A 21,414-nucleotide genomic window follows, 5' to 3' on the forward strand; every position below is an offset into this window, starting at 1 on the left:
GAATGAGGATTCCTTCCTTCCTCAGTGTTGCCGCCACCACCACTATTACCTTGGTGAACGTCCGGGGTGCTGTGGCTAGCCCGAAGGGTAGTGCCCGGAACTGGTAGTGATGGTTCAGGACTTTGAAGCGTAGGTAGCGCTGGTGTTCCTAATGAATTGGGATGTGCAGGTAGGCCTCCGAAAGATCCAGGGATGTGAGAAACTCTCCTGGTTGTATCACCCTTATAATGGATCATAAGGTTTCCATGTGGAAATGGGGAATCCTGATGGGTCTGAATGTTCCCTCTTTCTTGGGGACGATAAAATAAATGGAATAATGTCCAGTATTTATTTCCTGTGGAGGCACTGGGGTTATGGCCTCGAGGGCCAGTAGTCTGGACAGTGTAGCTTCCACTGCCACCCTCTTGAAGGGGTCGTGGCAGGGGGACTCCAGGAACTTGTCTGGAGGGGTTCGAAGGAAATCCAGGTAGTATCCCTCCCGAATGATGGCTAGGACCCACTTGTCAGATGTTATCTCAACCCATCTGCGGTAGAATAGGGCTAGTCTGCCCCCTATGGCTTCTTCCCTTGGATGGGTCGGCTGAATTTCATTGTGGGGTGCGGCTGAGGCCTGCACCCGAGCTGGTTCCCCTCTTGTTGTGCTTGGTCCGAAAGGACTGGTTCCTGCCCATAGGGCGGGGGGTTTGATAGTTGCTCCTGTAAGAATTGAAGCGCTGTGAACCTCTGCCCCTGGAGGACCTGGGGAAGGGTCGCTGGTTTCTCTTCGTCTTATCCTCCGGCAGGCGCAGCAATGGGGATTTGCCCCATTTGTCGGCCAGTTTCTCTAGTTTGCTGCCGAACAGGAGGGATCCTTTGAAGGGCATCCTTGTGAGGCGCGTTTTGGAAGATGCGTCGGCCGACCAGCTTCGGAGCCAGAGTTGCCTTCTGGCCGCCACCGCAGATGACACTCCTCTGGCCGCTGTGCGCACTAGGTCAGAAGCAGCGTCTGCGAGGAATGATACTGATGGTTGCATGTATTCTCCCGGGGTGTTGTTCCTGGTTTGTGATAAACAGGCACGTGTCACCACGGTGCAGCAGGCCGCAATTTGTAGAGACATAGTGGCTACGTCAAATGACTGTTTGAGGATGGACTCCAGACGCCGGTCATGTGTATCCTTGAGTGCAGCTCCTCCCTCCACTGGGATAGTGGTGCGTTTAGAGACCGATCAGACCATGGCATCCACTCTTGGGCATGCGAGAAGATCTTTGGTTGCCGGGTCCAGGGGGTACAGGGCTGCCAAGGCTCGTCCCCCTTTGAATGTGGACTCTGGAGCACTCCATTCCAGGTCAATCAGCTGTTGTGCTGCTTGTAACAGAGGGAAATGTCGAGAAGTCTGTCGGAGACCCTCCAGCAGGGGGTTCGGTTTAGGTTCCCCTGAAGTCCCTGGGCCCGGGATAGTGAGCTCCGTCAGGCATTGGTTGACCAGGTCCGGGAGCTTGTCCTTTGTGAAGAAGAGTCTCATGGTTCGGTGAGGCTCTGTCCCCGGGGGGAGCTCCCCCTCTTCTAGGGGTTCGGCTTCCTCTTCAGAGATGTCCGAGTTCCCATAGGTGGGGCTTCTGGGTAGTGGAAGCCTGTGCCTAGGTCTTGAAGGGCCTGGGGCATGAGGGTCCTCCGGTGGAGCATGTGGCTGGACAGCCAGAGGTTCGGTTGAACAAAGGTGTGAATCCCCTTGAAGAACTCCACCCATGAGATCGAAGATGAGTCAAAGCTGAGGGGCGCTGGATCCTTGGGGTTCCCCGTCTGTGGGGAGGTCCCCCTGGCTAGGTCCGGGGTACCCCCTGAGGAGCTAGAACTCGGTCCTGGGTGGGACTGGCCCTGAACTGGATCTCCCAGGGCCTCCTCGCACTGGGTGCACAGGGCGTCGGCCTCCTCGCTTTGTGCGGCTCTGATGTGGCATGCTGGACAGAGGCCTTGAGCTTTTATCTCTGTTTCTGGAGGTGCCATGGCTGTCGGCACGTAAACTCTTATGCGCACCGGTGCGCTTAAGGTAAGCGTGTAGTTGTGCGCGTAGCTGTGCGCCCAGCCGTAGATATGCGCCCGGCTCTATGCGCGCAACTTATGCGCGCAAGACCTGATGTGCGTGTAAGGCTATGCGCCTAGGTCGGAGTTGTGCGCTCAGGCCAAACGGCGAACGGTGCGGCGAATAGGGCCAATATGGCGACGGCGAGCACGCGGGCAATATGGCGACCCCCTCGGAAAGTCTCCACGTGGGTAGACCCTTGGAAATAACCGGGGCCTGGCCCTGCTAGGGCAGATCAACCCGGTGGCACTGGTCCCGGCCGGTGACCTGTGCTCCTCCTTGATCCTTGGAGACCAGATTCAAGCAGAAGATTTCTACCTTACCTTGTCTTCGGCGCTTCCCGGGTGCGTCCTGGGCGGTCTCCGGCTGCGGGGGGAGAGGGCAAATACCTTCACCGCCGCGCTCGAGGATGCACCCGCTGCCTCTCAGCCGCGCCAGAGGGTCGGGGGCTAGGTCCTCGCCGCAATTCGGCCACCAGACCGAGGCTTACCTCCAAGGGACCACGGAAATCACCTCGGGAATCTCAACTGGGGGAGGGACCCTAGGGTATCACTGCAGGAGAGTGGGGCTCATCTTCAGGTATGTTTGTTTTTAAAAATTTGGATTTTCTTCTTTGAATTTGTTCAAACGCTGTGAGAGCGTGCAGATAGTCCCTAACTAGCTGCACTTCCTGCAGGGGTATATGTATTAGGGGCTGATGTCAGATTGAAATCTGATCAGTCTCCAACTGCTAGCAGGAGTACACTATACCCATTGATCCTGAGTCCATCTGCTACACGTTAGGAAAATAAATTTGCTCCTTTGTGAAATAGCTGTGCAGGCATATTATGATGTCTCTTGGCTGGTGTTATTATTTGTGATAATTGTGGGTGGATTCTTGGGCTGGTGGCAGATGACCACGCCCCCGGGGGAAGATCCCGAGAGGGGCCACCAATCAGGCTCAGAGTTGGGAGACAGACACACACTAGATCTTTTATTAAACTGTATAGTGAACCACCAGAGGTGGCAGTAGTGAGCTGGAATGCCCGGCTGGGCTGTAGTCCCTCAGGCACTGGAACAGCGATCCCAGGATGGCTGAGCTGTAGAGAAACTGAATATAGTGAGTAGGCAGAGTATGCAGAGTTCAGGAACAGAACCTTGATGGTAACACTCACACAGTAGTCTCTTGAAGCAGCCCAGAGGCTGGAATGAAGTAGGCCCTCAAGAAGCGAGTACCTGGTTCCAGGGAAAGCTCTGAGAGAGAGATGGTAACTCACTGGTGTTGTAGGCAGTGGTGACTTCCTGGCAGAAGTAGTATTCGGTAGCAGGTCCAGGAAAGTGGGCCCTCGAGGAGCAAGTACCAGTTCCAGACTGCGACCTGAAAAGCAAGAGAGAGAGCGAGGACCCCGAGGAGCGGGTACCCCTAGTAAAATCCGAGGAGGCAGAGTAGCAAGGTATGCAGCGAGCGAATCCCATCCGCAGCGATACCTGGAGGAATCCCTTGCTAACTCGAATAGCTAGCAAAAACGGAAGACCTTAAGTATCCGGTGAGGATGACGTCATCTCAGGGGGACACCCCTGAGATTCGCGCCACAGCTGGTATTTGAGTCGGGGCCGCGCGCACGCCCTTAGGTTTCAGGAGAACATGGCGGAAGGCAACGTCTAGCCGGTCTGGGGACGCCGGAGGAGGTCGGCAAGATGACGCCGCAGCAGCCAAACTTCCATCAACCAAAGAGGGAGTCGCAAAAGAGGTAAGGTGGGCAGAGTGGAGACATCGGGCAGCGACGGTCGCAACAGCTGGCCAGCAATCCTAAGCCCCATATATCGATGTGCCCTCTCTATATTTATTACCTCTGTGGCTCTATGATCATCTACCATTGGGGGAGAGGTCGTTGCTAGCAGGAATTTGCAAATTGGAATCGACACAGCAAAGCAGTCATTATGTTCCGGTGTCTCCAGCACACTGCGAATTCTCAAATTACATTGTCGTGCCTGGTTCTCCAAATCTTCCAATTTTTCTGCCAAGGACTCCTGCTCAGTGCGAATTTGCTGCTGTAGGCTCGCAAGCTTCTTCAGGGAATCCTCCTGCCCCTCCATGCACACATCTAATTCGTCCACTCGCGCTCCCAGGTCTGCCAAATCGTCTCTGATTTCTGATATTGAGGAGAGAAAGTCATGTTTGTGTTGTTTCATGTCTGTTTGCAATTCCATGAACTATTCTCTCAATTCAACTCGTTTTGGTAAGTCGGATAGGGCTGAGGAAGATGCATTATCTGGCGCCACCTCAGAGGCCTGCCCGTTTTCGGCCTCCAGCATGTCTCCTACCGATTTGGAGTGGGAGAATTGTTTAAGATTGGTATTTTTCTTTTTGGTGGTCATAGTTTATCTTTCGGCACTCTCCCAGCCTAAAATAGATTCTTGATGCGCACGGTTGGCAGTTATTTGCAATGGATTTGTTCAGGTGTGTCGGGAGCTCTCGGACTAGGCAGCCATTCCTGCTGGTGACGTAAGCGTGCCCCCCCCTCCCCTCCCAATTCTGCCCACCTATCCACCATTATCAGCCTTGATACTGCATTCGCAGCCCTCCTGCCTGGCCCTGGTCCTTCCAGTCCCCACTCCCTTGCCATTCCAGCCCTTCTGACTAGTCCTTCCAATTCCAGCCTCCTGCTCTACCCTCCCAATACCAGGCCTCCTTGCCAAAATCAGCACGCACCTTCTTCTGTTGTCTCTCAATGCCAGCCTTCCCTTGCCCTCCCTTTAACCAGCTGTACCAGTCCCATGCCTTCCAATGCCATCTCTCTTTCTCTTACTAGTTCAAGGGCAGCTCTCTTGCTCACCTCCCACACTACATTCTCCAGCAGCATGCCAGTCTTCCATTTTCCTGCCAAAGCCACTCCCCCGAAACCCCACCTCTCCCTCTGCTTCTGGCAGCAAGCCTTCCACTACTTCTCTACTGGTGGGAGGATCCAAGACCCTGGAGCCCTGAGATTTACCTTAGCAGCATCCACCTGATCTTGTTCCCTCGGAGTCAACATTAAACATTCTGAGAGATCCTGCAATCACACAAGAAAACTTATTCCTTATAATGAGAAAGAAAGGGGAGGGAGGGGGAGAGAGAGAGAGAGAGTCAGATCTGTATTCACACTGAGAACCTCTCTCTGCATAGGCCCCTCAGCATAAGTACTAGGGTAGCCAGCTGTCTCCAGATTTTCAGGACAGGATAATTTGGTCCTTTTTCTTCACTGCATGCAGATTTATACTGTTTTTCTTAGGAAATGTAATAAAGTAGGGGTTCCCAAACTCAGCCCTCTAGGCCGCGGTTCTCAACCGGTGCGTTGCGACACACCAACGAGTCACCAAGCACATACAGGTGTGTTGCCACACTTCCCAGTCTCCCACTGGCCCAGCTGCTTCCCCTTCCCCATCGAGATGCAAACTCTTCGTCCACCCGGGCTTGAAATGCTGATATCCCTGGTGGAACGCGGCAGGAGAGCTGGAATCAGCGGCACCAGCAGCATGCTTTCTTCTTCCCGTCCCCGCAGCCCAGAAGAGGAAGTAGTGTGCAGCAGCTGCACGCGCAGGAAGAAGAGACCATACTAAGGTACAAGTGCATGCAGCGTCAGCCCAAAGGAGAAGAGCAGCGCGGCCTGGAGCAACATCAGCCCCCGTAGCCAATGAGACTCCTTTCTCGAGGCCGCAAGGGTTGTAAGAAGAGGAGATAATTACTCTTTGGTAGCGGGAGAGAGAGTGAGTGAGTGAGCAAGCATGTGTGTTTGAGACCTTGTATGTTTGTGTGTGTATATGTGAGAGAGACAGCATGTAGGCAAGTATGTGATTGAGAGCATGTGTGTATGTCAGCGCCTGTGTAAGTGTGTGATTGAGAACCTCCGCCCTCTCAGTTTTTGCTCTGACTCCATCTGCTGGAAGGGGGACATAACCCACGGTCTGGACTGATCCTGGTACGTACAGGGAAACTATTTATTTGAAAGACAGCATGTATACGTGATTGAGAACATGTATGTGTTAAGTGAGAGAGAGCCTGTGTGTATGTGATTGAGAGCCTGTGGGCCAGATTTTCTAACATGCGCGCGGGCGTAGATTTGTGTGCGCAACCCAGCGCACAAATCTACGCCCGATTTTATAACATGTGCGTGGTTATAAAATCCGGGGACGGCGAGCGCAAGGGGGTGCCCACTTGTGCACCACCTTGCGCGCGCCAAGCCCTAGGGGAGCCCCAGTGGCTTTCCCCGTTCCCTCCGCTCCCCCCACCTTCCCCTATCTAACCCGCCCCCCAGCCCTACCTAAATCCCCCCCTACCTGTGCGCGCTGGCCAGCTGCTGGCGCATGATCCTCCGGCACGGCCACCGAGCAGGAGGCCTTGCTCCCGCCCCCAGAACGGCGCCCCGCCCACGCCCCTGCCCCATTCCCGCCCCTTTATCAAAGCCCCGGGACATACGCGCATCTCGGGGCTTGCGCGCGTCGCCGAGCCACTTTCTCAGGGTTATGTGTGTAACCCTTTGAAAATCTGCCCCTGTGTGTATAAGTGAGAGAGAGAGTACATGTGTGTCTGTATGTGACTGACAGCCTGTGTGTAAATGAGAGAACTTGTGTGTGACTGAGAGGAGAAAGTTGCAAACAACCCCCCCCCCCCCCTTTTCACCTCCTGCTAATTCACAACAATCTCAGGGCACCTGCAAATCCAATATTCCTTGGTATGGAGAGCATTTTTTTATCCTTATTATTTTTAATTATTGGGTCTTTGTGTCTGCTGTTTTGAAATATTTTATAAGTCTATACATTTTTTATATGTTTTTAATTATTGGGTAATCCATTCATCAGTTTTTAAATAATCTGTTCTTTTTTCTTATGGTTTTACTGCTGTTGATTTTATATTTCTTGATTTGCTTTATGGGGGCTGGTGATGTTTCCCTTTTTCCTTTGTTGCACTGCATACAGAGTCTCGGGCTTGTTGCGGTTTCCAGTTCAGTTTTTCTCTGCAAGTTTCTGCTTATTCTTTATGGTCTCTTTATTCTTTGTTAGGTGAGGGTCAGCACATGTGATTCAGGTGAGGTTCTCTGCTGGCGTGTAGTTTCTGTGTAGGGCTCTATAGCAGCCTGGCTTGTTCCGTTTTCCTAATAGGAGGAGTATTGGAGTTTTAAGGCCTGGTGTAATATTTTCAGTGTTAAGGTGGTTACTATTTGAGTTCTGGAAAGTGGTACTGTTCTAGTATGGGAGATTTATGTAAAGTCTGTTCAGAAAGAGTAATCTTATTTTTCCCTTGTGTCATTCTTAACAATAAACTTACATCAGAGCCTTTTATTTTTAATTTCCACCATGGATTATAATGAGCAGTGTGTCACATATGTTAGTGTTGTCTGTCTGGTGTGCCACAATGGGAAAAAGGTTGAGAAGCACTGCTTTAGGCCACACCCCAGTCAAGTTTTCAGGATTGCCACAATGAATATGCATGAGATCTATCTACGCGCACTGCCTCCACTATATGTAAATAGATCTCTTGCATATTCACTGTAGAAACCCTGAAATCCTGACTCGGTTGTAGAGCTTCGGAACAATTTGGAGACCCACCTGCAACAGAGAAATCAGAGCAACAAGTCCCAGTGTGTAAACCGGTAAAACCAGGACTGGATCCAACTATCCTGAAAATCTGAAGCTGGTCCGCAATCCTAACTAGGACCTAGTCTTTGATCTGAGGCCCTGTCAACAGTAGGACTCTTTAAGGAATCCTTGGCACATGGCTTCTTTTCTCCCTTATTATGCTTGCTGCTAGACCACTTACCTTTAACCTTTGCCACTTCAGTGGGTCTTTCTTACGGTCTATGACTCGGCTTTGCTGACTGCTGGCAAAGGAGGTCCAGTGGAGCCGTGGGGAAAGCCTGGACAAGGGATAAAAGGGAGAGTGTGCTGTAATAGTGGCACTCCTGGCCTGAAGCCCCCACTTCGCTGACGGAAGCAAAGAAAAATACATATGGCCAATGAGACTACTGCCTCACCTCAAGGTCAACTGCACCGCCTGAGTCAGTCCTGGCTTTGCCTCAATGCATGCATGCAGTTGTAGTTTTCTGATTTTTTTTTCCTAAGAAAGGTAGGACTGAAATTGCATGCAAGCAATGGGGCAAAACCTGGAGTGGGTGGGGGGGGGGGGGGGGGGGGGGGGAGGAGGAAGAATGTGGTGGCTACCGTAATAGCAAATACTGCTTGAAATACAAGTTCCTTCTAGGGCGGGGCTTCCCAAACCTGTCTTGGGGACCCCACAGCCAATCGGGTTTTCAGGATCATCCACAATGAATATGCAGGAGCTAAATCTACATTAGGAATATGCACAGGCAGTTTTTGCATTTCACTTTTTGTTTCTTTTTTTTTTTCTGCTTCCTTGGTTTTGTTTAAAACAAAATAAGCCAAATGGAAATTTAAAAATGCAAAGCAATCCGAAATGAAAAATAAAACTAAAAAAAAAAAAAAAAAGTTGAGCCCACAGCCAAAAATAATTAAAAAAAAAAACCCCATTCCTGGACCCTTCCCATCCTCCTCCCCCACTCTGACCCATCTTATCCTGTAATGGAAAATGTTTTTAAAGGGCAGGAGTGATCTCTGCTTGCTGCTGCTGCTGAAAATGGCGCCAGCGGACAGAGGCTGGTGCCATTGTTAATTTTGCCATAAAAAAATGGTACCAACCAGGCCCAAGCCAGTGCTGATTTATACAGCAAAAATTAACATAGCACTGGCTTTGGTCTGCCGGTGCCTTTTCCAATAGTGGCAACAGAGGGGCAGGAGCAACTGGGGTTCACTCCTACCGTACAAAGATAATATCAACTACAGGGTACGAGATGGGAGGAAACCCAAGAGTATTTTTTGTGTTGTTATTCTTGTTTTCTTGATGGAAGTGATGGCTTTAAATTTTTTTTTTAAACGACATGAACAAAAGCAAACAAAGTTTTGTTCCATTTTCTTTCATTTCAAAAATGAAACAAAAGGGGAAATTTTAATGAAATTTCCTGTTTTGTTTCAAACAAATGCACATCCCTAATCTATTATACTGGATCTTCAATGTATGCAAATTTATCTCTTGCATATTCATCATGGATACCCCGAAAACCCAGATGGCTCTAGGGTCACCAGGACAGGATTGGGAAGCCCTGCTCTACAGGCCCTTCATGGTGGATTTTATGATGCACATAACTTGTATGGAAAATGAAATCCAGATTCTTAAACTAATCTGGATTTGGGAAGGATAACTTTTCAGGATGATGTGAGAACTGGGAACATCTGCACAAAATGTTCTTATTTTCCTTAAGATCTGAGACAGATGATAAGTGATTAGAAGAAGGTTTGACCTGATAGATCTCAGCTTATCTTCCAACTCAACCAGCCACTTAACTACATATGAAAGAAAGAAGCCCTTTTGGAATTGGGACTGCCGTGATGATCTCCTGACCTCTGCTTCTTTATTTCCCCCTTCATTCTCTGCTTCGTTTTGTAAAAGGAACCTGGGCTCTCATCGACCAGTGATGGCTGACACACGACCCTGGGATGAACAATGCTGAAGTCAATGGAGGTTCTCCGCCACACTGACGGGTCCATTGGGAAAATTTGCCATGGATTCTGAGTGAGATAACGTCAAGAGTACAAAAGGATAAAGCTGTTGGAAATAGGGACTGGAATGGAAAGTGCAGTAAATTTTTATTTTTTTTTAAATTGTACATTCTCCTTTCAAACGATGCTCTCTTCTCACTCTCCAGTCACCTTCCCCACACCCTCTAACTCGCTCTTCTGCACACAGAACAGATAAAGCAGTAATATCGACAGGTAGCTTTTCTTGTCAGCACAAAATGCATCATTCCCATTGGTATGTAAAATTTATGGATGAGCAAGTTTGCTTACCATAAATGGTGTTTTCCGTAGATAGCAGATGAATTAGCCATGCTGTCTGGGACGTCCTCCGGGTGCCTAGGTGGCGGAGCTCTCTTAGAACACTGAGTCTTTCAGTGTAGTGTGCCTGCTTGGATCCTCCCTCGCTTCCCCCATCCTCCTCAGTCTGTATCCAAGCAACTGAAAGGTAGTAACAACTGTCCGGGGAGGCAGGAGGGTCAGCATGGCTAATTAATCTGCTATCTATGGAAAACACCGTTTACGGTAAGCAAACTTGCTCTTTTCCCATAGATAAGCAGCATGAATTAGCCATGCTGTCTGGAAGTCCCCAGATGATGTACTGAGTGCAAGTCCCTGATCATGTCCCAATGATGAGTTGAGGTAGTGCGCTCAAGACAGTAGAGAAGATAGGCGGACAGTTCATCTCTGTTGACTTTGCAGCATTAAGAAGTGCCCGCTTTGAGAATTGTTTTGCCCAAGTCTGCGTCAGCTGCGGTGTGCTTGTCCAAGCAGTAGTGAGCCGTAATGTGTGCAGCGAGGACCAGGTGGCAGCTCTGCAAATGTCTAGAATGGGCACCTCATGCAGGTGAGCTATAGAAGAAGCCACAGCACGGACCTGGTGAGCCTTAGGGGAGGCAGGCAAGGTCTCCGCACATTTCTGACAGCAGAATTGTATGCAGTTTGAGATCTAAGAGGAAACCAGAAATCTTGGAGCATTGCGGTTGAATGATCCAAAGAGCTGGGAGGCTCTGTGTTCAGCGAGCGTGCGGCGTTTGTAGTAAGTGAGTGCCCACTTGCAATCCAATGTGTGTAGTTTACGCTCTGCCTCATTACTATGTGGCTTTGGGTAAAAATTTGGAAGGGTAATGGATTGGTTGAGGTCAAAAACTGATACCACTTTAGGAAGGAAGGTGGGATTCATACGCAACGTAACCTTGTCGTGATAGAATTCCAGATATGGCGAGGAGTGCACCAGGGTCTGCAGCTCGCTGACACGTCTTGCGGAGGTGAGTGCGACCAGAAACAGCTCCTTCCAGGAGAGGAACTTGGAATGGCAAGTATCCAGTGGTTTAAAGGGGGGTAGCATCAGTTGCTCTAGAACCACATTCAAATCCCATGGAACTGGAGGCTTCTGGATCGGAGGCCGGAGACGTAAAACACCCTTCATGAATCTGGACATGAATGGGTGGCAAGAGATTGGGGCTTTGTTGTGCAGAGAGTGATAAGCTGCTATGGCACTGAGGTGAACTCTGACTGAAGCCGTAGCCAGTCCATTCCGGTTGAGCAGATGGAGGTAGTCCAATAATCACTCAGGAGGATAGGTGAGTGGGTCCATCCCACTTTCAGAGCACCAGGAGGCATAACGGGCCCATGTCCTCTGATAATTCATTCTTGTGGAGGGCTTCCTAGAGGAATCTAAGACATCCTGAAGCTGGGGTGAAAGGTTCAGGTGGTGGAGTACCACCTTTCAATCTCCATGCAGTGAGATTGAGAGATGAGTGGAGTGGATGAAGCAGAGAGCCTCCTTCCTGGGTGAGGAGGCGTGAGCTGTTGCCTAGGGGGATCGGTTGGTCAACAGATAGTTGAACTAGATACGCGTACCACAGTTGTCTGGGCCACGCTGGAGCGATGAGAATGAGGTCTGCGTTGTCCGTGTTGCATTTCTGGACTGTGAGGAAACAACAAAGAAGTGGATGCCACAAAGAAGTCTTTTTCAATTTTTAATAAAGGAGACGTGTAATATTGTGTAAAAATTGCCCAAAATACAATATTACACGTCTCCTTTATTAAAAATTGAAAAAGACTTCTTTGTGGCATCCACTTCTTTGTTGTTTCCTCATGGCTTTATTGGATCGCCTACCTTGTTGCTTTTTGGGCACATTTCTGGACTGTGTGGGAGATTAGAGGTATAGGGGGAAGACGTACAGTAGACCCCCTGTCCAGTTGATGAGGAATGCGTCCTGCAGTAGTCTCTGGGAGCTGGGGTACACCAAGCAGAAAGTCTGCACTTTGCGATTGAGTTCAGTAGCAAAGAGATTGATGCATGGCAGGCCCCAGGTTTGAAAAAGGCTGTCTGTCACGTCCTGATGGAGCTCCCACTTGTGAGGGTGAAATATTCTGCTCAATCTGTCCGCCCTGGCATTGTTGATGCCGGGCAGGTACATTGCCTGCAGGGTGATGGATTTGCTCTCCGCCGATTCCAGGATCCCCACCGCCTCTCTGCAAAGGTTCCAGGAACTGGACCCTCCTTCCTTGTTGATGAAGAACATGGCCACCTGGTTGTCCATGTGGACCATGACTGTCTTCCCTCGGAGTGCTGGTTCGAAGGCTCGAAGAACGTTTTGAATGGCTCGTAGCTGTAGTAGGTTGATCTGTTGTGATCGTTTCCAAGCCAACCACAAGCCTTGAGTTTGAATGTGGACTAGGTGGGCACTCCATCCCTTGGTGGAAGCTTCTGTGGTAAAGATGGTGTGATGTGCTGGAGCTCGCAGGGGAGCTCCTTCTGTGAGAGCTGCCGGTGTAAACCACCACTCCAAATCCCATTTCATGCTGAGCGTGAGGGTGACAGGAGTGGAGAGTTGGTTGGAAAACTGGTTCCATTGGGTCTTCAAGCCCCATTGCAGATGCCATATGTGGAAGCGAGTATGGAGAACGACATAGATAGCTGCTGCCATGTGGCCGAGGATTGTCAGGATTTGACGAGTAGGAGCAGTGGTGGCCTTCAGGAGACATCTGGCGAGTGATGTCAGAGCAAGAGCTCGGGTTTCCGGGAGGAAGGCTCTGTCCCAAGTGGTGTCGATATGGGCTCCAATGAACTGTAAGACTTGAGTGGGTTGCAGATTTGATTTTTCGTAGTTGACTAGCAGCTCTAGGTTGTCCAGACAGTGTATGGTTGTGAAGGGATTGGTCTGCAGGAGGGACGGGTTAGGAGCCACCAGTAGCCAATCGTTCGATAGGGGAATATTTAAAACACCCTTCGTCGGAGGTGAGCCACCGCTACCACTAGGCATTTGGTAAAAATTCTGGGGGCTGAGGAGAGACCAAATGGGAGCACCTTGTACTGAAAATGGCGTCAGTGGCTATAAAGCATAGGAACCGCCAGGAAGTAGGGTGCATCGATATGTGCAAATAGGCATCTTTGAGATCCAGTGAACACATCCAATCGCTGGGTCGAAGGAAGGGCAGGATGGACTTGAGTGATGTCATTTTGAATTTTTCCATCGTCAAGTATCTGTTAAGAGCTCGAAGGTCTAGGATGGGTCGTAACCCTCCCAACTTCTTGGGTATGAGGAAGTATTGAGAATAGAAGCCCTGGTGGAACTGCGTCACAGGCAGTTCGCAAATGCACACTTGTTGAAGCAAGCTGTTGACCTCCAGGTGCAGTTGACCGTAATGCGGTGCAGTTGACCGTAATGCGCTGATAGGTGTTTCTGGCGCACCAGGTGTGGAGTGGAAGGGGTGGAGTGAAAACTGAGGGAGTAGCCCTCCTGTATGATATGCAGAACCCAGAGGTCGGATGTGATGACCTTCCATGCCTGAAGAAAGTGGGAGAGCCTGCCCCCCACCAGGAGCGGTAGCAATGGGTTCATTCTTCCTAAAAACCCTGGAAGGATTTAGGGGGGTTGGAATCCTGAAGTGGACAAGGCTGCCGAGGAGCACGTTGACGTTGCCAAGCCCCCTGTTGCTGGGAAGACTGAGGACGAGTCGGAGTATATGGAGGAGGCTGGTAGGATGGATACAGCCGGTAAGGTTGTCCTGGTAATAGGATCTTTTATATGAGGTGAAGTATCGCCTCGAGGAAGCTGCATCTGCAGGAGAAGCCAGGGACATTACAGCTACCTTCTGCTCCTTGAGCTGGGCTACCGTTTCTCTAAATTTGTCCCCGAAAAGGTTATTTGGGAGACAGGGAAGGTTGGCAAGCTTCTCATGAACATCCTCGCGGATGGCGCTGGCTCGCAGCCATGCGAGACGTTGGGCCACGATGGCATTGGCCATGGATTTAGCCAAAGTCTCGAATCCCTCATAGACTGTTCGCAGGAGATGCCTCACTCCCTCCTCCAAGTCATGAAATTGCTCAGGAGGTCGGTGGTCTGGGGGCGCTTCCTGAAGCAAAGGCTTTAACAACTGCAGGCATTTGTACAAATATTGCGTAATATAAAATTGGGGTTGCTGGATCTTCGCATTCAGCATCCCAGCTTGGAAAGCTTTCTTACCAAAGTCATCTAAGTACTTAGAATCTTTCCCAGGAGGAGTGTTCGAGTGAAGGCAAGATTTTTTGGCCTTCTGCATGGCGGACTCCACGACTTCAGAAGCCTGAGGAAGCTGCACTGTAGAGTAGAACGGGGACTGCCTCATACAGAATTTCAGGTCCATCTTGCGAGAAGTTGATGGTCCCACAAAAGGAGTTTCCCAGGCTGGACATGACCGCGTCCAGGTCCTCATAAAAGGGCAAGGCCATGGGCTCCACAGGTGACTCAAATATTTTGAAGATGCCCAGGACGTCTGCTCTCAGGTCAGGGATTCTACTCATCTTGACTTTGAGTCATTGCCTCACTTTCTCCACAAACTTAGAATACGACAAGTCTTCCGGAGGAGAGATTGGCTCAGGTTGTTCTTCCGCCGGATCAGAGGGGTACCCTGTGGAGGATCTTGGTGACTTGGATGGCTGGTGGAAAAAATCCCCAGGAGGAGGAGCTGGTAGAGATTGGCCAGGAGAAAGAACTGAACTGAGGCTATCCTGCAGTGATGGGGGGGCTTCCAGCGGTATCTCTGCTGGGTGTCTCCCTGCTGCTCCACAGTGGTAAGGAACTGAGACAGGATAAGGAAAATCTGGGACATTGCCTGCGAGGCCAAGGTGTCGAGGGCTTGGCAGAGGCTGTCTGTGTGGATCGGTGGGTGGTGGCCTAGGATCCCTGGGAGGACCACTAGGGGGTACCGCAGCCAGTAGGATGTCCGTATCCAGACCTCTGGGTGAAGGAGGGATAGTGGGAGGCCGCTTGTGCCTCTTCTGTAAAGGCTCTTGAAGGCCTGATATCCTTTTATACTGTGAAGCAGTGGACAGGCCAGAGAAGACCCTGGATGAGGCCGAGGAAGCATGAGAGGCAGCTGGTGAAGAGGGTGTCACATCCGAATCCACTACCAGGAGTGGGGAAGGTTCCCTGGGTCTTTCGTGTCCTGAAGAGTGTTTCTTGGGGGTCTTTGCAGCCGTGTGCATCGATGGCGTCAGCGCCGACTTGCTTCGATGCGCCGTCAATGTTTTATGCTTATGCTTCAATCCCGAAACATGCGGCTAGCTCCCTGTGTCGGACGCATTGGTGATGCGTCTGGGCCCCGACGCTACTCGGCACAGATGGTGTCTTCAGCGCCATCGACACATCTCCTGCTTCGTGCATCGGCGCAGTTTCACTCGCTTCGGTGCCAGCCCAGACAAACCGGGAGGCCCTACAAGGAGGCTCTGCAATGCGTCGACTCCTTGGAGTCCCAGTGGGGGCCCGGGGAGGACAGAGTCGACTCTTCTGAAGGGGCATACGAGCCCGATGCCGCTTCACGCAGTTCTGTGATTCTGGCAGCTTTCTGCCGCTGGGCTCAGGGGGACATGTGTCCACAGTCCCTGCAGGCTGCCTGGTTGTGATCCGGTCCAAGGCATATGTAACATTTTATGTGGTCGTCGGTCAGACATGATTTTGCCGCATTGGCAAAATTTGAAGCCTGGTGGCTGCGGCATGTCGTTGAAGAAAGTAAAAAAAGGATGAGGTGAAGAAAAAGTAACACCTTTTCCTCTTCTTGCCTTGTTCTTAACTTTTTTTTTTTTTTTACTTCAGAGAAGTGTTCCGCTGAGGAGAAGAGCTCCGCGTGCAGTCAGGCGCGCGGAAAAAAACGAACTGAGGAGGATGGGGGAAGCGGGGGAAAATCTAAGCAGGCACACTACACTGAAAGACTCAGTGTTCTAAGAGAGCTCCGCCACCTAGACACCCAGAGGACATCCCAGACAGCATGGCTAATTCATGTTGCTTATCTACAGGAAAACTTCACTACACAGAAAGGGGTTGATTCTCCAAAATTCTGGAGCTCTATTAATGGCCAAGTAAAGAGAGCTATTTGGACTGCAGCCCATTTTCTCATGCATAAAAATGCTCATGGAATATTCAGCTCTGAGAAGGGGCCACCATAGATGCTCCATTTACACCCAAAACTCCTCCCCTCCTCTAGAAGGAAAAATAAACAATTCTCCAAAATTCTCAGCACACCTCTGCCCAAGCCAGGAAAATACTTCTAGACTGAACAGATGGCAGTCAGGCTATGTCTGGTCGCCAGTGAATGGTACGCTAGGAAGAGAAGTACCTGAAGAGGCTGAATGACTGGATGAGGGTTGAGCCATGGCTGGTAAAACCAGGCCTAGCTTGGGAGGCATCTCAGCAAGCGGCTGTAAAACTGGCATGGGCTCAGGATCGGGAACACAGGAGACAGGCATAGAGCAGGAATACAAAAACAGGATTGCAGGGTTGGAAGCAGAACAGGAAAACTGGAACAGAACTGCAGAGCAGGAACACTGGAAGGGGATGTGGAGCAGCAACATGGAAGCAGGTTTGCAAGGCTGAATGTAGTACAGGAACAAGGACAAATAAACAGAGGTTCCAGAGGGCATATCCTATGAGTCCCCATTGTACCAGCCTCTGATGCACTCTTTATCACCAATCAGGGCACACCCTGTGCCGAACCTATGGGACCTTCCAAGGGTGTGTCTATCAAACTACCTGGCAACTGAAGGGTAAGTATTTCCTGGCGTTTCCCTACTTCTATGGCTCCTCTGCAGCTTCCAGGCCCCTGCCTTCTAGATTTGCTAATTCAAGTCCCATCAATCCTGACAGTATTATCCTCCCTCTCCTATTGCCCCTCCTAGAGCCTTAAGGCCTGCTTTATTTGAATGTTCTCAATGGAAGTGTCTGTTATCAGCATGAATATTTTGAACTGGCTCCCAACTGTGGTCTTTCTGGAAATATCCCTTTCAATTTACTAGATAATACAGTTGACCTTGAATGTATATGGAGTCTAGAATCTGTTGACAATTAATTCTTGTTGTCCCTTCACCATTACTAGTTGCAGGGGAAATGTCCGTCAACATATTAATGGGTTCTCCTTGTATGGCTTTAATAGGGCCACATGAAAAACTGGGTAAATCTGGAGGCTTGCTGGCAATGGTACCTTAAATATCACTGGATTTATCTGTTTCTGGATGACAGACTTCATGAATCTCTGTTCAAGCTTGGTAATGGGTCTTCTTGTCTGTATGTGACTCATTGAAACCCACACTATATCTCCCACTGTAAATTGGGGAGGAGGAGGGGGGCTTTTGTTACCTTCCATCTGCATGTTTCTTTTGACATTTTCTGGCCTTTTCTAGAGCTTGTGAACTTGAGCGTCATCTCTTGCAAATTCTTGGTCCACTCTGCTGCAGCTAGGACCCTAGACTGTCATACTTTATCTGTGTGGAACCAAGGAGGAAACCCATGATTGGCAAAGAAGGGCAAAGGTTTTTTTGTTGAGTGTTCGACATCATTAAATCCAAATTCTGCAGTCAAGAGCAACTGGACCTAGTCATTCTGGTGATAGCTGCAAAAGCACCAAAGATACTGTTCCCAGGTTTGATTTATATATTCGGTCTGACCATTGGATTGTAGATGATATGCTCATGATAAGACCTGGATGTGCAGTAGTCTCTCTCCAAAATTGTGTTGGAAAATCAGAGATGACATGTGATGGTTAACCATGGAGTTGTACCACTTTTCATCAATATCTCTGAGGTTTTCCATACTGAGGGGAAGCTCTCTGCTGAAAATAGTAGGCATCTTTGAAAACGAGTCCACCACCACAAAAATCGTAGAATTCCTTTGAGATAAAAGCTCCGTTATGAAATCCAGGAATATCCATTCCCAGGGTCTGGTTGGTACTGGTACTGGTAATGACATCAAGAGTTCTTATGGGTTATCCCACGGCATCTTAGTTCTTGCGCATATTTCACAGGATGTTAGATAATTTGCTCAAGCATTTAGTGATTAACGATTTTAAGTAATATTGTAAACTTGTTTATTGAATGGAGTATTATTGATAGATTATGTTATGTTTTAATTGTTTTATTATGTGTATGCTTTATAATCTGCAATGAATATATTAAAGAACTATGGACTATGACAATAAAAATACAAAAATAAATCTATAAAAATATGCCTTTATGTCCTGGCCCTAGTCTGGCCACCAAAAAGCATGGCTTTTCAACACTCTAATACTACGTATGCCAAGGTGTTCTGCTAGTAGAGAATTGTGACATGACTGTAACACTTCTAGATATAAAGCCCCTTTTGGCACATATAATTTGTTTCCTTTATAGAGGCAATCCCCTTGCCAGCTTATATACTCGTCTTTTCCAGACTCTACCATTCTCTGTTTTCAGTCTTGAGCAAATTGGTCCAAGGTCAGTTCTTCCTTAATTTGCTCCATGATACTGTTTTCCAGTGCCTATAATAAAGTTGTTAGCTTGAAGTATAGTCAGTGGTGTCTCTTTGTCAGGTATCTCTCCAGGGCCATACCGTAAGACAAAATTGAGTCAGATCTTCATGAAGAAAAGGCCCCTGCTGCAGCAGATCCCTGTGGGCTGGTAATTGGAGAGGAGAGTCCATCAGGAGCCTCCACAGATCTGCATACCACAGCCTCCATCAGAAGCACCATCCCCATGAATCTCTTGATTCTCCAAATTACTCTGCCCAAAATGGGCCACGGGGGAAAGGCATATAGAAGCTTGCCTTCTGATCCCTCCTGCATGAGGGCATTGATGCTCAAAGACTTCAGATTTCTCCTGCAACTGAAGAAGCAAGGAACCTTCGGATTGTGAGATGTCACCAGCAAGTCTAGAAATGGGAGGCCCCAGCAGCCCACTATGAGCTGGAATGCTTCATTTGACAATTCCCATTCTCTGGGATCCAGACTCTTGTCTGCTGAGAAAGTTGGCTCTTACATTGTCTTTTCTTACAATGTGTGAGGCTGAGATATCTTGAAGATGTACTTCTGCCCATTCCATGAGTTGGGCTATTTCCTGCAACACTTGCTGGCACTTGATTCCTCCCTAGCAATTAGTGTAAGCTACTGTTGTCGCATTGTCTGACATTATTGAGACCGCTCGACCCAGCAAGTGGTCCACAAATCACAAGCATGCCATCCGAATGACATGGGCTTCCACCCGATTGATGCTCCAGAGAGACTCTTCTGTGCTCCAATGCCCCTGCACTGTCAACTCCTGACAGTGAGCCTCCCAACCCTAGAGGCTCGCATCCTTCTTGAGTACTGGCCAGTCTGGTATTCGAGGGGGAATGCCCTTCCTTAGATGTTCTGCTTGCAAACACCACTCAGATGGATGCTGATCTTCACTAGTAAGTGAAGCCATATCGAGTAGTCCTGACACTGTGGACTCAGACATGCAAGCAGTGTGTGCTGAAGAGGATGCATATGTGCCCTTGCCCATGGAACTACCTCTAGGGTGGCTGCCATCAACCTGAGCACCTGTAGGTAAGACCGCACTGCTGGGCATATTGTTTCTGTCAATAGCCACATCTGTGTCATCAGTTTCTGAAGGTGGTTCTAGGTAGGAACACCCTGCCTTGCTTCGTGTTGAAAAGAACACCGAGATACTCCAGTATCTGGGATGGCTGCAGATTGCTCTTGGCCAAGTTCACCACCCAACCTAGTTTCTGTAGCAAGAAGATCACCTTGCACGAGACATGAAGGCTCTCTTTCATACTCTTGGCCTGAATTAGACAATCACCTAAGTATGGGTGGACCAGAATACCATCCTTTTTCAACAATGCCGCTACCACTACCATGATCTTGGAGAAGGTTCTGGGTGTGGTGGCCAAGCCAAAGGATAGCGCTCAAAACTGATAATGTCGCCCCAAAACAGCGAAACACAGAAACTGTTGATGCTCTGGCCAGATGAGATTATGCAGGTATGCCTCTAACAAATCCAAAGGCGTAATAAACTTCCCCGACTGTGCTGCCATTATCACCAAGCGTAAGGTTTCCATGCAGAAATGAGTCACTTCCAAATGATGGATGATTCCCTTGAGATCCAGGATGGGGCGAAAGGAACCCTCCTTCTTGGGAACAATGAAATAAATGGAATATCAGCCCGTATTTAGTTGTGACATGGGCACTGGGATCACGGCCCGCAGGCTACGGAGCCTTAACTACATACAGTCCACTGCTTGTCTCTTCTGTGGAGAGCTGCAGGGAGACACCATGAAAACATCCCAAGGAACGCGGAGAAACTCCAAAGCATAACCATCTCTTATCACCTCCAGAACTTACTGGTCTGACATGATCTCAACCCACCTCCAATAAAAAAGAGAGAGGCGACTCCTATCTCCTGTTCCTGGGGGTGGGTTGGCACACCTTTATTGAGGGGATCGGGAGGCATCACCGCTCAAGCCTGCACCTCAACTGGGCTGCTTGGGATGAAAGGATTGAGACCTACCAAAAGGTCGAGCCATCTGAGAAGCCGTTCCTCTATAGGGTTGAAAGCGTTTTAAACCCCAAGCATGACCTCTCATGCCAGACGAGCATGGTGCCTGCTTTTTATCCTCTGGTAACCGAGGAATCTGAGACTCACCCCACTTATTGGCCATTTTTTCCAACTCACTCACAAACAAGAGTGATCCTTTAAAGGGAAATTTCGTAAGATTACACTTTGAAATTGTATCAGCTGACCAATTCCTCAGCCATAGCTGACATCTGGCTGCCATCATCAAAGCCACCCCTCTGGCTGAAGTGCGGACCGGGTCGCAGCCAGCATCTGCCAAAAAGGCAGCTGCCGGTTCCATCGCTGCCCTGGAATTCAAACCAGATTCATCGATTTCCTGAGAAAGAAGCAAGCAAGTGCGAGCCACCAGGGAGCAGCAAGGGGCTATCTGCAAATTCATTGCCATTGCCTCAAAGGCCTGCTTAAGGATAGTCTCAATTCTGCTATCCTGCACATCCTTCAATGCCGCTACCCCTTCTACAGAGATAGTCGTCCGCTTGATAATGGCAAACATCAGTACATCCACTTTCAGAAAATGCAACTGCTCTCTCGCCACTGGATCCAGGGGGTACAGTGCTTCCAAGGCTCATCCCCTTTTAAAATTAGCTTCTGGGGTGCCCCATTCAAGACTGATCAATTCTTGAATAGTCTCCATAATGGGGAACAAACATGATGCTTTATGCAAAGAAATTAAAATGGGATTTTTCTTTGTCTTAGATATGGAATCAGCACCCATATCTTCAATGTCTGGGAGATCAGAGTCGGTAACTCATCTCTATGAAATAAACGCAACATTGTTCTATACGGCTCCAAACAGATTGGCTGAATATGACCATCAAATTACCGTACATGTACCCCAACGAGAACTGAGGTCAGCCAACAAGGGATTATTATCGGTTCCCACAGTTAAATCGGCGCATT

The 21,414-nt window shown here is 49.3% G+C and overlaps 1 protein-coding gene across 2 annotated transcripts in view; it reads right to left on the bottom strand.

Annotated features, from left to right (window-relative positions):
* HEATR9 (HEAT repeat containing 9) overlaps nt 1-21,414 on the bottom strand; it is a 94,391-nt gene that overhangs the window by 52,380 nt on the left and 20,597 nt on the right. For both annotated transcript variants that reach the window (XM_029600614.1, XM_029600613.1), the window contains exons 5-7: nt 9,493-9,659; nt 7,837-7,933; nt 5,033-5,092 (exon numbers count right to left, since the gene is read on the bottom strand). In XM_029600614.1, coding sequence (XP_029456474.1) covers nt 5,033-5,092; nt 7,837-7,933; nt 9,493-9,659 — 324 coding nt within the window. The remainder of the gene's footprint in view (nt 1-5,032; nt 5,093-7,836; nt 7,934-9,492; nt 9,660-21,414) is intronic.

Source organism: Rhinatrema bivittatum, chromosome 4 (genome assembly GCF_901001135.1).
Source record: "Rhinatrema bivittatum chromosome 4, aRhiBiv1.1, whole genome shotgun sequence".
NCBI classification, from domain to species: domain Eukaryota; kingdom Metazoa; phylum Chordata; class Amphibia; order Gymnophiona; family Rhinatrematidae; genus Rhinatrema; species Rhinatrema bivittatum.